The sequence below is a fragment of the Pipistrellus hanaki genome (genome assembly GCF_964339955.1).
Source record: "Pipistrellus hanaki genome assembly, chromosome: 6".
In the NCBI taxonomy this organism is placed as follows: Eukaryota; Metazoa; Chordata; class Mammalia; order Chiroptera; family Vespertilionidae; genus Pipistrellus; species Pipistrellus hanaki.
In genome coordinates this window covers 35,182,878-35,200,995 of record NC_140508.1, presented here as the reverse complement: position 1 = coordinate 35,200,995, position 18,118 = coordinate 35,182,878, and the positions used below count along the sequence as shown (strand labels likewise).

The 18,118-nt window shown below is 46.6% G+C and overlaps 1 protein-coding gene across 1 annotated transcript; it reads right to left on the bottom strand.

Annotated features, from left to right (window-relative positions):
* Window positions 1-7,223: 7,223 nt before the first annotated feature.
* On the bottom strand, window positions 7,224-16,184 carry BPIFA3 (BPI fold containing family A member 3; the record flags this gene model as incomplete). Its single annotated transcript, XM_084888423.1, has 6 exons — window positions 7,224-7,337; window positions 7,782-7,866; window positions 9,085-9,237; window positions 10,331-10,438; window positions 12,804-12,957; window positions 16,061-16,184. 6 exons carry the CDS (start codon window positions 16,182-16,184, stop codon window positions 7,224-7,226), a joined length of 738 nt encoding a protein of 245 aa, XP_084744549.1.
* Between the last annotated feature and the right edge of the window lie 1,934 nt (window positions 16,185-18,118).

Sequence of the window (18,118 nt, the reverse complement as noted above, 5' to 3'; positions counted from 1 at the left end):
AGCCACCATCTCATCCAGACCAGTGCTGGGGAAATCCTGGGCCAGTCAAAATCTTCATTTCACAAGAAGAATCAGGGGACCAGAGGAAGATAGTGAGAGCCTCAAGTTGGCACAGCAAATTGCTGAAAGAGCTGGGGTTAGAAGTATGTTTCTGAACCTGCCTCCTCCTCCTCTCTCTCTCTCTCTCTCTCTCTCTCTCTCTCTCTCTCTCTCTCTCAACCTAACCTGGATGGACTTCTGGGGAACCCTGACATCTGGCTGGCTGCCTCGTGCACCAGCCTCCTCCCAGATATCACCAACCCTCTCAGAGGCCTCTCTGGCAGCTGACAGAGGTGTCTAAAGCTGGAGCTGGTACCTATACTTTGGAAATGCCTGGCTACTTGGAACAAAATTTCATCAACTGGCCTATATGGCCAAAGCACCATCATTGCTGTGACCAACTGAAATTTAAAAAGCTTTGTGGTCCAAAGAGCCCATTGGGGCCTCACTGGGGATTGGGCCTTATGAATGTCTTTTGGGAAACAGACCTTTTAGGAGTCTACTAGTCCCAGAAAAAAAAAAAGTATCATTATGCATAAAATTGGGTGGATTTTAGGAGGCTTGTGGATGATGGTCTGAATCCACAATAGCAACCATAGTTGAAACTTGAACCGTAGAGATTTTGACTTGGGATCTGAAGAGCAAGCCCACGGGAGATTTCAGCAGTGCACACCTACAGTCACATGCTTCTCAACACCATCGAATTAATTTCCTTTTCTACATTCAAAAGCTTCCATATTGACATTACTGGTTTGGTTGGGAAGCAGAATGAATGGCCATCCTCGTGAAAATGGCAATCCTATTTCCTTTAAGAAGACACCCAATGAGTGATCCTTAGTGCAGCCAGCCAGTGCCCACCCCACAGCAAGGAGCCTGGCACCCCTGCCCCTCAGGGCTGCAGAGCAGGAGCAGAGCGGGCAGGTCTCACCTGGGCTTCTCAGAGGTTCTGGCGGCTGTCCTGGTCTCCGCTTCCCTCTGCTGGTTGCTCCTGCCAGGGAGGCAGCCCCGTTTTATAGTGTGGCAATAAGGAAACGTGCAATCGGATGATGGGTTTATAGAGAATACAGAATTATGAAATCTAGTGGTGTCTTCCAGGGCTCTCCAAAGTAAATAATTGCCAATCATATTAATAAGCCATTTGATTAACAAGTTAAACAGATCAAAACCTGAGATGGGGATGTTACTCAAGACTTCATGGTTTCCTGAGCGGGGCTGAGGCCGGGGACCCACTTTCCAAGGTGACCTGGATGATCAAATTTGGAACCCGGGGAGAAAGCACCAGCCTTCTCATTCATATCTAGGCCCTGTTCCATTGCTGGCCCAGTTCTTTTTCTCCAACTAGAGGCATCTTGTTCCTAAAGTGTCAAAAACGGTCAAATCGCCTCTGATTTCCCTTTATTTGCGGGCTCTCTGTCTCACCATAACCCTGAGAGAGAGGGGTTGCTGCTCCTCCTTTGCTGATGAGGAAACTGAGGCCCAGTGGGTATAAGTGCCCAAAGCCACACACTCATTGGAAAGTAGTAACAATAAGTCAGCGTCAACAGATAACACCCGCCGAGCCCTTGCTGTGTGCCAGGACCACATTGATTTTCACAGGCAGCATCTCAGGCATCCTCTCAGCTTGTGTGAGGTGGGAATGAGCACTCCCATTGTCCCGGGGGAATCTGAGGCTCAGGGCATGAGTTGACACGTGCAGAGTTGTGCAGTGGATGTGGGGCTGAGGCTGTCTCACTCCTAACCTTTCTCTGAGTCCCTGTGCTCCATGTTCACTGACTTGCTTTCCCACATCTGTGAATCTCATGCTGTTATGAAGGTTGATGGAAAGGTCTCATATCCTCAGAAAGTCTTTCCAGCTTCCCAGGCCTGAGGGATGCTGTGGCATCTTAGTTTTTACCTTTATCCTCTCTTCTTCCCTTCCCTGAATGAAGTATATAATGAGGCATTTGTCCCCACAGTTTGGACCTTGGCAACCTATTTGACAGATGAAAAAACTGAGGCATAGAGAGATCAAGTTCTTAGACCAGTGAGAGCATATCTTGCCCTGCAAAACCCAACACCTTATTAAGCAATAGAAAGAAAGGAGGAAATGCACATTTATTGAGCTCCTACTATGTGCTGGGTGCCCTCCATACTTTAACCTCGTCTTCCTCAGAAGTGGTTGGTATTGTTGTCCCTCAAATATTAGAGAGGGACACCAAGGTTCAGAAATGGTGACAAGGGGCACAAGAGTGAGCTGTGGATAAGTAGTGGGTCAGAACTTGTCCCCGGGTCTTGCCACTCCTGTCATCAGTGAACCACTCTGCTTTCCCTCCTGCCAAATCCTCCCAGGAATGGCTACCCCTTCCTGTGAGAGTCCAGCGAGGCCTCCATGGGGCCAGAGCCCTGGCTTGAGCTCAATTACCCATTCAAGCTAGATTATTTCCAGAGCTATGTCTTATTGATCATCCTTAAAGGGGTTCCATTTTTTTGTTTGTTTGTTTGTTTTTTGTTTGTTTTGTTTTGTTATCTTGGTACAACTCTCTGGGTTGGGTCTGATTGCTACTATCTGCGGGAAAATGAAGGCAGGTAAGTCAAGGGGACTGATTCAGGCTTTCCAGCCAGTTACTGAACAGGTGACAGACGTTGGTTTGAAGAAAGAGGCTGCATATGTCTGATGGCAGAAAGGGATGGATTTGGGCACAGATGTTCTCTGTCCTTGACACCTGCAACTTGGGGTATCTGTTGCCCCATGATGGGTTTTGCCTGGACAGTAGCAAGGGCACAAGACACTTTCCAGAACCCACCAGAACTATGTTCTCAATTTCTCTTGGACTCTCATACTCTACCAACATGGGGACTTTTCTAGATGTGGGGCAGGAAACCTGGCTTTAATTCATTATATATGTGTTATTCTTGATGTCTCCTGTGCCCTGAGTTTTGAAATGGAAAAACCCAGGTTTGAAAAAAATATAAAACAATCAACCCACAGTAAAATTGGCTTTTTATCCTTTGGTATGTAGCTCTATAAATTTTAATGCACATGTAGCTCTGTCACCACCATCATAACCAGGGAATCGAACATTTCCTTCACCCCCAAACACCTTCATGCTGCCTTTTTCTACTCATTCCACCCCCACCCCCTGGTGAGCACTGGTCTGTCCTATGTCACTACTGCTTTGTCAAAGGCCCGGTTGCTGGAAACTCAAGAGCCTTCTGCTTCCGAGATTGGCCTTCCTTAAAGCCAAGGTGCTGCCTGTTCCATTGCCCCAGGCAGGGCAAGGATCAGGGGCCATCAGGAAACATGGAAGGACAGGCTGCTGGCACTTCAAGTCAGTGCTTACCACGTTGGTGACTTCAACGCCTTCCCAGAGTATTTCTCAGAAGCTGTAGGCGGTGCCCTCTCCTTCCTAGGTATCTGACTGATTGTGGTTGGAGCCTTTCTTGTGGGTGCTTTGTGAACCGAGAGGCCCATTTCTAAAGGGCAGAGTTAATCTTCTCAAGGGGCCCTGACCCACCCACGGCCTATTCTCCAAAACCTGGGAGTGTCGGGACATTGGTTCTGTTCCCAGAGCAAGATCAGGTGGGGATCGAGTTTAAGGGGGGCTGAGTTTGGGGGCCTTGGAAACCCCAGTGGTTTTCTTGGGGGACAGAAGGCAAAAAGGGTTCACGGGGAGCTACATGCCCTAACTTCGATGAGAAAATATGTTTGCTTATGACAATTCCACTAACCTTGAAGATTAATCTTCCCTCTTATATTTACAGCTAATAAAAGCTTTTCATGGGACACTAGAGCTTTTCTAATAACTGTGGGGACACTGAGGCTCAGGAAGGACAGTCAGTTGCCCAGGCCACTTAGGCAGGAAGAAGTGAACTCAGACCGTCACTGGGGCTGTCTGGCTTTAGCGTTTGTAACTTCAAGAGCAAATTGGTGTCACAGAGTCTTCAGGTCAGAAAGTGCTGAGAAATCAGACAGCACTGAGTTCAAAACCCAGCTCAGCCGATGACCGCTGGCAAGATGCTTCTCCTCTTCCAGCCTCGGTATCCTTGCCTGCAACAGGGAGCTGGTGGCACCTAGCTCCCAGGGCTGCAGATAGGGTGAAATGGGGAAACAAATGCAGTGCACAGCCCAATAGCTGGCACAGTCAGACCTCTGCAAAGGGAGGGCATGAAGTTACGGGGCACAGATAATTTCTGAGCATTTGGGGCTGAATTTCTGCTTAAATCACCCTCCACTCCAGACCCCAGTCTCAATACAAAGGTCCATTGTGCAATGAGCTCTTCTAGGAGAACACAGTGTGTCCACAGCTCTGGGAACCTCACACTGAAACAATGCATGAAACGGGAGGAGGTCCCTTGAGGACGAAGGTCCCTTGGCCACCCCTGGAGGGGTCAGGAGGAAGGCAGACTAAAGCCAACTTGGCCAAGAGATCAGGCAACCTCATTGGAGGATGGGGCCCACCCTCCCATGTTTGCTCTTTCATCATGATCAGGAAGAACCCCACAACCTCAAGGCCGCCAAGGGGATTCATCTGGGTGAACATGGGCGTTTAGGGTTGCAAATCCCCGCTGAAGCATTTCGGATTAGGGAGTCTGAATTGAAAGATGGGGACATGAGTCTCTCTTGCCCCTGTTCTCAACTCTGAGATGTTGACACTTCCTTATTTGAGCTTCTTCTCAATTCAGCTGAACGCATATTTCATCACATTCGTGTGTGTATGTGTGTGTGTGTGTGTGTGTGTGTGTGTGTGTGTGTGTGTGTGTTGGGGGGGCTGATGTTAGAAGGGAGGGAGGGAAGATTGGATGGGGAATTCACAGTGGTCAGGAGTATGGGCTCCAGAGTCTGACTGCCTGAGTGCAGTCAACTTGGTCATTTCATCACTGTGTGACCTTGAGCAAGTAGCTTTCTCTCTATGAGTCTCTATGTCCTTATGGGGTAAAATAGAATAAAACTTCATGGGGTTGCTGTAAGAATTTGGTGAAATGCTGATGTGAGCCTCTGGCACCAGGCTTGGCACATGCCAAGAGCTTAATATGTGTGTGCTACTATTATTAATAGGTGTGTTATTTCCCCTTGAGTTCTCAATCGGCTTTCCCTACCCTCAGGTGGAGGAGGGTGAGAATTCCGATTTAATAATTGAATAGACATTAATTAAATAAAAATGAATTAAATGACACTAAGTAAGCGTACCCTATGGAAGAATTAATAGCCATTAATAAAAAAATAATTAACAGTGAATTAAATGACATTAAGTAAGCGTACCCTATGGACTTAGCATATGTTAAACATCCTTCAAGCTGCTTTTCATGTACTCTGACAAACGTCCTGCATGGTCAATATTTTTATTTATAGATTTTTTGTTAAATATAACCTAAACAAGAGAAATACGCATCAGTGAATAGCTCACTGAATGGTCACAAACCGAGCACCCTCCCCATAATCAGCGCTCCGATCCAGAAACAGGACGTTGCCTCGCCTGAGTCCCTCCCGGTTGCTCAGCCACTCCTCAGGGGTAACCTGTATCTTGGCCTTGAACAGCATGGATGAGTTCTGCTGTTTGGCTTCACGTACATGGGAGATGCAACATGAGCTCTTTTGTATCTGGTTTCCTTAGGTGTGTGTGAGATGCATCTATGTGGCCCTGTCATTTCTGTAGAGCATTCTGCTGGGTGACTACCCCCACAAGATCTCCTGTTTATGCATTCTTTTGATGGGCATTTAGGGTTTTCTTTTACTTTGGGGGCCAATATGACCACTGCTGCTATGAGCATCTTGTACACATCTTGTGGTGCCCATGCACACGTGTTTCTGTTGAGCACAGACCTAGAAGTGGTGGAATGGTCATGTTGCACGTTAGGAGGCGCTGCCACCCAGTTTTATAAAGTGGTGGCACAACCTCCTTCCCACCAGCATTGTGAAGGCTCCTATTGCTCCACACCCTGTAGGCTTTCTACTCCCAGTTTGCAAGTGAGGAAGACCAAGAGGTAAAGTGCCTTGTCCCAAACACAGCCAGTGAGTCCTAAGACCAGGACTCGCTCACTCATTTAACCCCAGATATTGGCTGAGCTTGCACTCTGTGTCAGCCCTCTGCTGGGAGCTGGGGGGTGGGGGTGGGGAGTCACTGGTCACCCTGCTGCACATGGTCCATACCCTCACGGAACTTCTCATTGGGCTGAATTAAATCTGAACTCAGATTTGTTCGATCCCAACAGATGTTTATGCTTTTCGGCTCTGTCACTCTTTCTCTATACTCCCTTGGAGCTCAGCAAAGTGCTTGGCACACAGTAGGTGCTCAGTAAATGTGGGTTTAAATGAATGAGGGTATGGGAGATCTCAGTAAGACCCTCCCTGCACTGAAGAGCACATCTGTGAATGGTCTTTTGGCTGCAAAATCCAGGAAAAGCGTGGTATCTCTGGTATTTCTGGGCTGATGAGCAAACCCAGGCCAATTTAGTCTCAGGATAAGCCTTCATCAGGTCTTTACTTCTGGAACCCAAACTCAGGGCCCTGTCAGGGGATCTCTGCACCCTTCAGAGCTACAATTTATTATGGGGGAGGACAGGATGTTCATGGAGTCTGTGGAAAGTTTTGGGGGCAGTGGAAGCCCCACTGTAAGGAAGACTTAAGGTTACAAGATGTGGAATCTCCTTGTGATCATCAGTAGGCAGCTGGACACTCAAGCCTGGCCTGGGAGGGTTGGCTGGGCACACGGCTGGTTGGGTTCACAAGCAGCAGGCTATTCTGTAAGAAGAGTTGGTGTCAGTCACGAGCTTGTCCACTCCTCCAACCTCCAGTGCACAGTGAAGAAAACTCATCCACCCATGCCAGCCAGCCAGGGCCTGTGCCCAGAGCATTCCCACTACAACTCTTTCCAAATGACATCTGATTATTTGTTCTTGTTGTCATTCATTCACTAGACTGTGAGCTTTGTGAGGGCAGGGATTGTATGTTATTTTTGCAACTGGAGTGGGTGGTCTCAGGTTTGGGGTAGGGCTAGTGCTCCCTCAAGGATTGAGTGGAAGAGCTACAGTCTCTGGTAATGTGGAGGTCTGGGTGACTTAGTGGGGCCCAGCCTGCTTGTAGGCGTGCCCTCTGCTGTCCCAGCTCTCTTGGGGGCAGTAATGTGGTCTCCTCTAAGTGTTCTCCAAGAGTGTGCAGACACTGCTCCCTCAACAGGCCTCACTGGGGGCCCCAGTGGGGCAGCTCTTCAGCCATTTTTCCATCCTGCGCCCTCCCTGGATGGATGCAGACACTCACCCATAAGGCTTTTCAGCAGTTTCACATCCAGCTGCCTGAGGATTTCACCAATTAGAGGACATACCTGCACCATCAGCACAGAGAGAAGGGTCAGATCTGGGACTGGGTAAAGAAAACGACAGGGTCTGTGGTGGAAGCTTAGACTTTACTGGATTTTCACATGGAATCGTAGCAAGAAAGTGGCTTAGCTTCCTTGTATTGAGTGCCAACTGCATGCTAGGTGCCATACCCAACACTTCCATGTTTTATCTCCCTGAATCCTCATGACATCTTTATGAAATAGAAACTGTGATATTTCCCATGTCACAGGTGGGAAACTGAGCTTCAGGGAGTCTAAGTCACTTGCCCAAGGATACACAGCCAGTAGATGGCAAGACTGAACATTTTAATTGAGATCTTCCAGGTTCTAAATCCCAAGATTTGAAACTCTTTGCTAAACTGCCAATATATGTGCCCAGGCCCTCAGACTGAAGAATGCCCAAGGCAAAAATATTTTTCTCAAACTTACCTGATCTTCTATTTGATGTGGGATAACTTTTTCTAGGTTTTGTCTAAAATTGCGGACAAAATGTTTTATCTTTGGTGAGAGATCTCTAGAAAGAGAGGCAGATGTACAGAATAGATAAATACAGGCAAAACATTACTTGGTGCAATATATTGAGTATACCTTTACACCATTATGTAATCTGTAGCTAGCCCTCCAAGAAGCATCATTGTCAGCAGCAAAGGGGTAATTCAGAGAGGTAACTTGTCCAAGTCACGCAGGTAGTAAGTGTTGGTTAGATTAGATTCAGGTCAGTAGAGCTCCAGAGTCCACAGTCTTTTTCCTGCCCTGTCCTCTCTGTGAATGTCTGGTATGGTCTAGGAACTCAGTGAATGTCTGATGAATAAATGAATGGACATGCACTGAGAACTTTGTTGCTTTCAGCATTCTGGACCCACTTAGAGAAATCAGAGGGAAATCTTGCCCTCGAGGGACTCATAGTCTGTTGAGGTTGACAGATTTGGCCAGCCATTGTATAGATCTTCCTTTAGCTTAGGTTTTTGTTTTGTTTTGTTTTTTAATGTCTTGTTCACTACTGTATCGCTAGCATGAAGCATGCTGTGCCCCTAGCAAATAGTAAGTCCTCAGAACATATTTGTTGAATGAATGCGTGGTGAAGAGGTGCTTTAGAAGGGCATCCCAGCAAAAGGATCCGCATGTGCAAAAGCACGGTGGTGTGAAAATATATGGTGTGTTCATGGAGGGGTGGGTCCTTGAGGGAGACTGTAGGGTAAAGGGCTGCAGGTTGGGTCAGGGGAGAGGACAAGTAGGGCCTTGAGTGACATCCAGGAGTTTGCTCTTCATACAGAGGCCATTGGAGAACCACTGGTAGGTCTGAGGCAGGGGCTTGGGAACATGACTAGATTCTTGTGCTAGAAAGGTACTTCTGCTGCAGGGGAGAATGGAGTGAAGGGGGTGAGGTGCATTCAAGGAAAGTCGGAGGGGGCTCCTGCAGTGATCCAGGAAGTGGACCATGAGCTGGCACAGTGAAGGATGGAGAGCAGGGAGCAAGTGGGGGCTGCCAGGAAGTCACTGAGGGGAGCCGGGGTGAAGATGGGTGGCAGGGAGTGAGGAGGAGGAAGAGTCTGGTTTCCTTCTGGGAAGGTGGCAAGGGCCATCACTCGGAGGGGACACAGGAGAAGGAACGGATCCTGGGAAAAGGGTAAGATCTGTTTGGGGTCAGTCTGGAAGGTGGTGGAGACATGTCAGGAAGCTAGGGCCAGTCAGGAAGGGGCCCAGCCCTGGGGAGGGGCAGCTAGGACCTTACTCAGTTACAGCTGTTGTATGGACGTTGCTGGGCTCCACGTGGCAATTGCCTATCACCAGATCCCTCCGGCCAAACTCATCCTTCTCCAGCCAGAACTCCACAGAGAGGTTCATGCGTGCATGTGTGGTTGCAGTCTTGTTTTTGAAGGGCCGCCTGAGGATGAGAGAGCAGAGGAAGAAGGCAAATGGCAGGAGACAGAGAAAAGGCAGGAGGTGGAAGCAGCCAACACGAAGAGTGGCTCTCTGTGTGGATGGCACTGTCTACACTCAGAGTCCTTTTCTTTTCTTCTTTTCTTTTCTTTTCTTTTCTTTTCTTTTCTTTTCTTTTTTCTTTTCTTTTCTTTTCTTTTCTTTTCTTTTCTTTTCTAATTATGTTCAATTTCTCTTAAACCCTAAGTATTCTCCCCGCCCCCTCCCCAAATATATTTTATTGATTTTTTAAAGAGAGGAAGGGAGAGGGATAGAGAGTTAGAAACATCGAGAAACATCAATCAGCTGCCACCTGCACACCCCCTACTGGGGATGTGCCTGCAAACAAGGTACACGCCCTTGACCCAAATTGAACCTGGGACCCTTGAATCTGCAGGCCGACGCTCTATCCCCTGAGCCAAACTGGTTAGGGACCGCTCTATCCCCTGAGCCAAACTGGTTAGGGACCGAGTCCTTTTCAACAAACCAGCACAGTGGGACTCCACATTGCCAGCATGTTAAATCCTGTACTCAGTGATTAAGGAGGACACTGCTATTAGCCAGAGTGGCTTCTGAAAATCCTCTTAATAGAGCAGATTAGGGGCCTTTGGAAATTCAAAGGTTGAGTTTATCTTAATTTTCATATTTTTTACTGTTGAGCTGTGGCCTCCCTTTCCTTGAGGCAGTAGATGTTAAAGGGTAGTTTGAACAGGAGGAGGGAAAGGTGATGAGACAGTGCTTCTCTTCTTTAAGTCAGTAGTGAACTCACAGAGATTTAAATGAGCAAATGATCTGCCTCTACCCACCAGTGATTGCCATCCACATTTCAGCTGAGGAAACCAAGGCTCAGAGACGTGAAGTGACTTGCCTACAGTCACTCTGTGAGTGAATTTGGAAACCAAGAGTAGAAACCAGGTTGGAGCCAGAATGATCTGGATTCCACAGGTTACCAAATTCCCTCCCCCTCTGAGGTGCCCCCACCTCTGTCCATGCCCACAGCTCCCAGGTTCCCCGTGAGGAGGAGGAGCACCTCTTACACCTGCTTCTGTATGACTTACACTCTTAAGTCAATGTCAAATTCAAGTGAGATGTTTGCTGAGAACCATTCCTTAGGGACAGACATCTGGATCCTGCCATAGTCCAGCTTAATGTTGGTGATGTTGGCGCTACACAAGGAAAGAACAGAGATCCGGTGAGGGTGAGGGACCTCAGACATCAAGGCCCCGGGCTGACAAACAAGGCTGATTGTCTATAAAAAGGACCTGGCAGTGCATTTGGAGTCAGAGTCTTTTATAGATGCTCCGAGGACAAGAGCCACCTACAGGAGCCCTAGGCTGCAAGCTGTCCCAGAGTGCCCTCACAGTGCCACGCTGTCATACTGGTTTGTGTAGCCCCGTGGTCAGCAAACTGAGACTAGCGGGCCACCTGCGGCTCTTTGGCCCCTTGAGTGTGGCTCTTCCACAAAATACCACAGCCTGGGTGAGTCTATTTTGAAAAAGAGGCATTAGAAGAAGTTTACATTTAAAAAACTTGGCTTTCAAAAGAATTTCAATCGTTGTACTGTTGTACTGACTAATGAGTTTGCTGACCACTGGTATAGCCCATAGCCAACTGCAGACCCAGACCCTAGGCCTGTTCTCACACCAAGCCTCCCTGCTCAGTAGATGGCCCCACAACCTACCCAGGTTGCCCAGGCCCAAACCCCAGGAACTGTCTTTGATTCTCTCCTCCCTCATTTGCACATTCACACCATCAGCAAGTCATGTTGCTGTCTTCTGCTTGCAAAATACATCCTGAGTTTTGCCACTTCTCACAAGACATTAAGGTACTTCTGCTGCAGGGGAGAATGGAGATTAAGATTTCACCCGGCCCAGGTCTTCCTGTCTGGAGAAACTCTAGTTTCTCTGAGATCCTGGTCATGATCTTGGCCTCTCAATGACCGTTCTCCATGTGGCAGCCAAAGGCGCCTAACTCCCCTCTCACTCTATATTCTCCACTGGTTTCTTGCTGTTTTTAGAATAAAATCCAAACTCCACACCACAGCCCCTTAGACCTTCAGTGCCTGGCCTCACCTGCCATCTTGCTCACCCAGCCACATGGGACTTTTTCTTTTTTTTTCAAACATCATTTCTTTCCTACTTCAGAGTCTTTCTACTTCCTGCTACCCATGTCCCTTATGTCACTTGCTTCTTAATTCAGGTTTCTATCTAAGGGTTATCTTTTTTTTTCTTTTTAAATTGATTTCAGAGAGGAAGGAAGGGGGAGTAAGGGAGGGAGGAATGGAGGGAGGGAGGGAGGGAGGGAGAGAGAGAGAGAGAGAGAGAGAGAGAGAGAGAGAGAGAGAGAGAGATGAATGATGAGATGAAATCATTGATCAGCTGCCTCCTGCATGCCCCATATTGGAGATGGAGCTCACAACCTCAATATGAGCCCTGACTGGGAACCAAACTATGACCTCCTGGTTCATATATTGTTGCTTAACCACTGAGCCACACCAGCTAGGCAGGATTACCTCTATAGACAGGTCCCCCTGTCACCATCTCTATAGACATGACCTCCCTCACTCTCACCCTTCACCTTAATAAATTTGTCTTCTCGACATCTTCTTTCACCTGAAATTAGTTATTTACTTTTGTGGCCTATCTCACTAACTAGGATTTGGATCCCAAAAGGCAGTGACAATATGTCTGGTTTATACGTGTATTTTCAGTACCAGCCTAGGTCCTGGTACATAGTAGGTGCTCAATGAATATTTATAACAGTTGTTTAAGGAATGGATGAAGGGAGGTGATCATGGCTGTGCCCATCAAGAGAAACCCTGCTGGGGAGTATTGGTGCTCATTAACATGGAGAGGAAGAGGGATTTGAGTCTGAGAGAAGGGAGCTCCAGGCACAGCAGGTGTATTTTAGCATCATTGAGACTGGGAAGCTGGGGAGGCCTGCATCCATCAAGAGAAAGGCATGAAAGTAGAGGTGAGCAGGACAGGCCCAGTTGTGTGACTTTAACTGTAGCTTTGATGGCTAGGCCTCCACCATGTGCAGCAGAGAAAACTCCCAAAACCCCCCAGCGGCAGGGACAATTATTCTGCCCCTTTCATTGATGAGGACTCAAGGGTGAAGCTTAGAGACCTCAAATGCCTTACCCAGAGTCACAAGGCTATCAAGCCATAGAGTGGGTTTCATATGTCTGATTCTCGTCCTCGGTCCCTTTGGCACCCCAAATGTTTATCCAGGCTGTGCTCTGGGTACCCAGGTTATAGATGAGGCCAGAGTGGTCCAGTAATTTCTCAAGGTTGGTGGCAGAGCCAGGGTTTAAATGAAGAAATGCTTACTCTCAAGCCTTCGCTTTTAATTACCCGGCTATGCTGCCTTCCCAAATACCCCCACTCCACCCTGCTCACCCTTCTCCTGGGCTTTACATCTCCCCCTCTTCCCTCTTCCCAGTCCTTGCACTTCCATTCTCTAGCCCTGCCTTCTGACCCGTAGCTCTATAAAGAATCCCAGGGCCAGGGATGGGGTTCAGTGTCTCACCTGCCTTCTTGCTGCTCATGGAGGCTCATGCTACCACCGATTAACCAGGCCACCATCCCTGCAGCCATATGTTTTGAGTTATTCAGACTGTCCAGGAGGCAGATGTTCTGAATTCGGCCCTCTGCATTGTGCTTCATGAGGCCCTGGGTAATAACTGGAAATGGATAAGGGGTGGGTGACATTGCACGATGTCAGGGAAAAGGTGGGGGATTTGGAGTCAGGAGGCCTGAGTTGCATCTCGTGCACCCACTTGCTGAGTGCTTGGTGCCTGTCATCCCCCTGTCCCCAACACTGAGATCCACATTCTGTGAAATTATGCTCTGCAGGGGTGATCTGAGATTCCTGCAGAAGGCCTGGTGGGTAACCGTGGCTCAAAGGAGATCTTTTGGCTGAAGGTTCACTCAGAGCTGCATCTCTGAGTCTGGAGCACAGAGTCTAACCTAGATGTAGGCCACAATCACAATAAACGTTGGTTGAAGATGAAAATAAGTGGGCAGATTGGTAGATGAGTGGATTAAAAAAAAGTTATGGGGGAGAGAAACAATGATGGCAGCATAGATAAACACCTGAACTGCTGACTCACACAGCTTCAAAACTACAACTAAAAGACAAAACAGACATCATCCAGAACCACAGGAAGGCTGGCTGAGTGGAAATTCTACAACTAGAAGGAAAGAGAAAAGCACACTGAGACTCAGAGGAGCTGCAGAAGTAAATGCAGAGGCAAGGAGGCATGAGCTTGTGGACAGGGCTAGCAACTGAGTATGCGGCTGGCTTTTTCAATCCACACGGAGACACAAGCTTCCTACTGCTTTGAATTCTAGTTCCCTCTTACATTGATTTTTCTCTCTCTCTCCTCCCTCTTCCTGTCTCTCTAAATCAGTGAGGATTAAAACAATACAAAAATAAACAGTGCTTCACATACTCACAACTGTAAACCTACTTTTGCCCCACCTGTATTTACTGTATCAAGAAAAACCCAAAACACTATACATTCTCTAGGAATCAATTTAACAAAGCTTTAGATGTTTATAGGACTTTAAAGTTCTATTAGTGAGACCAAATAAAATCTGAATAAAAATGGAAAGATATGCTAAGTTTGTGATGGGTGACCTAACATTGTAAAAATACCAATTCTCTCTAAATTGACAAAAAATTCAATGTAACCACAAACAAATTTTCAGATGACTTTTTAAAAAGGAACTCAACACGGTCTAAAATTCATTTGGAAGAATAAAGGCCTATTAAATAAAATAACATTCTACCAACATGTAGTATTTAAATTACTGGTACAGAAATAGTTACGCAGGCACAGAATACAGAACTTAAAGGGAATTCTAGTCTTTGGAAACTTGATCATTTAGTAGGTTGGTGAGAAAATGGACTCATTATATGGAGAGAGGTGAGGCTGAACTCTAACTTACATACATGCATATTCATCAAGATGACCTCCAGGTGGAGTAAAAGCCTACTTGTGAAAGGCAAAAGTATAAAGCTATTGGGGAAAAAAGCAAAGTCTGGTGTAAAGAGAATGGCTTAAACTCATCAAATACAAACCATAAGATGAACTTTAGTGACTTTGAAAATATTCCTGTTCAATGAAGGACCTCCCAACAACATTGATAGATGACAGTTTGGGAGAAATGTTAGCAACGTTTAGCCCTGACAAGGATAATGTCAAGGATAAATTAACATCTCAATTAATGAGGACAAGTTTAAAAATCCAGGAAAGCAAGTAATAAAATGAACAAAAGATAGAAGCAGGGGATTTTAAAAGGATAAAATGGTTAACAAAATTATGACAAGATGCTCACACTTCCCACTAATTAAGTCAAGCTGAAACAATGTGCTATCACTCAACTACCTATCAGACTGGCAAATATTAGAAAGACAGTGTTATGTACTAAATTATGTTCTCCTCCTCCCGGTTGCCCCCACAATGAAAATACTGATGCCTTAACCTCCAACGTGATTGTATTTGGAGATAAGGCCTTGAAGGAGGCAAGTAAGGTTAAATTCAGTCATAAGGGTGGGGCCCTAATCCAATAGGACTAGTGTCCTTACAAGAAGAGAGAGAGACAGTGCATTCTCTCTCTGTGCACACACAGAGGAAAGGCCATGTGAGGACATAGCAAGAAAGTGGCCATCTGCAAGCCAGGAAGAAAGGTTTCACCAAACCAACCCTGTGGGCACTTTGATCTTGGATTTTCAGTATCCATAACTGTGAGAAAGTATCTGTGTTTCTTTTTTTTGCTTTTTTGTTTTTTTTTGTTTTTTTAAATATATTTTATTGATTTTTTACAGAGAGGAAGGGAGAGAGATAGAGAGCTAGAAACGTCGATGAGAGAGAAACATTGACCAGCTGCTCCTTGCACACCCCCTACAGGGGATGTGCCCGCAACCAAGGTACATGCCGTTTACCAGAACTGAACCCGGGACCTTTCAGTCTGCAGACCGACGCTCTACCACTGTACCAAACCGGTTTCGGCAGTATCTGTTGTTTAAGCCACTTGGTCTGTGGCATCTTGCTATGGTACAGATGCATACTCTCCAGTGCTGGGAACCATAAAGAGACAAGTATGCTTGTTTATTACTGGAGTTAGTGTAGACTGGCATTGACATTCTACAGTGAAATCTGGCAATCTTTAGTTAAATTGAGTTTGCATCTGCCCTAGAGCCCAGCTATTTGTCTTTGGGTATATCTCAGAGACATTCTCCCAGGGACACACACAAGGATGTTTATCTCAGAGCAGTTTACAATGGTGGGGAGTTAGAGACAACTCAAGTGTCCATCCCTAGGGCAATGGCCAAGTGGTGGTGAAGTGGATGAATCTCTGTGCCAGTCGGTAACCACAGATATCCACAGTGTACAGTGAAACCAGTCAGGAGCAATGAGATCCATTGGGAAATATTATTATGTCAGGTAAAAACTCTGCATGCTTCATAAAGATCTAGAAATATTTAAACACATACACAGGGCAGTGCCTGCCAAGAAAGAGGGAATGAGAGTGAGGATAAGAGGTGAAAAGGAAAAGAACAAAAAATCAAATATAATTGGTGCCTTGTCATGACTCATGATAATGACAATGTGCTATGAATTGGTGTATGATCAAGTCAACCTCAGTTGTCTGTGCTTGAGGTCTAAGAAAAAAGGAAGAAAAGAGGGTAAGTGACTGACCCAAGGCCATACAGCAAGTCAGTAGTGAGGCCCAGATGGCGCCTTCCCCACCCATCCTGTGACAACAGGCTTAGCTTACTTCTCACCAGGGTGGATTTGCTATTTGCGTGGGCCTTGGTCAGGTCAGGCCAGGGCTGCTTGTGCAGTGCTGAGGGCAAGGACAGCAAACTGAGGAGGACCAGGAGCTTCCAAAGTGGATGCATCTTGGGTTCTGGGACCTGCAGGTGTCAAGAAGGATCTGATGGCTGTGGGGGTGGCCGTTGGGATAGATGGACTCAAGGTTTTCTGCGAGAAGATTACATCAGAGTTAGCCCCCAGAATGCTGTTGGGGAGGTGTTGTGAGGAGCTCTAGCAGCTGGTCGCATGATGAAGGAAGAAGGTAGAGCCTGGGGGGAGCCCAGGGCTCTAGCAGGGCCCTTGTTGCTGGGAGACGCCCACTAGAGCCCTCTGTTGGGTCATCCAGCAGGAGTTCTCTCCCAGATCCTGCACAGGCTGGATGTCGGTGACTTTGCAGTGAAAAAGTAAATGGATGAATGAATAGGCAAGGATGGCTAATCTCAGGCTTTCTAATTGGACTCAGACTTTCTTAAGGGCAAGATCATACTCAATGCCTACCATGATGCTTGTTTGCCAGAAACTAAGTGCTGCTGAAATGTTTGTTTAGTGACTACGTGACAATATATGAATGTGTGAGGATGGTTGGTCTCTGAATCCCTCGCCAGATTATCATTTTCTTGAGGGCAGGTGTGAGTCTAATTAATCCTCATATGTCCAGTGCCTCCCATGTTTATGACATTGTAGTTACTAGTGAATTCTCATGAAATGAAATGAATGCATGAATGACTGCTGGTTTGTGAATAAAATTTACAGGACAGGGAGAGAAAGGCTCCAAAGGATGAAGCCAAAGGATTAGGTTTACCTTATTGCTCTGGGGTTGGGAGTCAGAACAAATTTAGGTCAAGTCCCCCTGTCCTTGCCATCTCAAGACAATCCACCCAGTTGCTCCAGCCCCAGCCCTTGAAGTCCCCTTGAATCCTCTTCCAGCATCTCCCATAACCCATATGTTAGGAAATCCTGCCAACACTTTCAGAATTTGACCACATCTAACAACTCAGCCACCATCTTGGCCTGAACTATTGCAGGGGCATCCTGTGTGGTCTCACAGCTTCTTTCCTTGCACACTACAATCTCTTCCACACAGCAGCCTGAGTAATTATTTAAAGACAAGCCAGGCTGAGACTGGTTTGTCTCAGTGGATAGAACATTGGCCTGCGGACTGAAGGGTCCCAGATTCAATTCCAGTCAAGGGCATGTACCTTGGTTGCGGGCACATCCCCAGTAGGCATGGTGCAAGAGGCAGCTGATGGATGATTCTCTCTCACTGATGTTTCTGACTCTCTATCACTCTCTCTTCCTCTCTGTAAAAAATCAATAAAATATATTTTTAAAAAATTTAATAAAATTTATTAAAAAAATAAAAATAAAAATAAAAATAAAAATAAAGACAAGTCAGACCATAGACTCTTCTGCTCAAAACCCTCCAAACTTTCTCCTTGCAAACAGAGTGAAAGCCAAAATTTATGCTATTCCTGGGCCCTGCAGAGTCCCCTGTTACTCTCCCTGAACTCACCTGCCACTACTCTGTCCCTCTTCCCTTCCCCTGCACTACACAGTTTGGATCCCACAAACTGTGATCTCTAAGACAAAGGTACTTTTCCCTCCTCCAGGCTGTGGAGGATGTGTGAAGTCCTTTGCAAATTTCACAGCAGGCTGGAGGCCATCTTGGGCAGTCGACTTCTGGTTTGGTAAGAGATCATAACGACCCAGCATCACAAAACAGAGTAAACAGAAAGATGGATTTGGAACCAAGAGACAAAAGCTTAATTATGAACACATTTTATTTAAAAGAGTAAGTTACATAAGGCATATAAAATACACAGAAGATGCAATACAAGCACCAAGGTAGTGACAAGGAAGAAAAAGAGGAGGATGGGCAGTTGGAGAGTAGGTTGGAGTAGTCACGCAAAGTGTTAATTGCTCATGACTTGAGGAACATGAACTCTGACAATGGTTCACTCGTGTTGACCATGAAGGAGGTCATAGTTATTTTGAGGAGTTGGGGGATGGAGCCAGATGA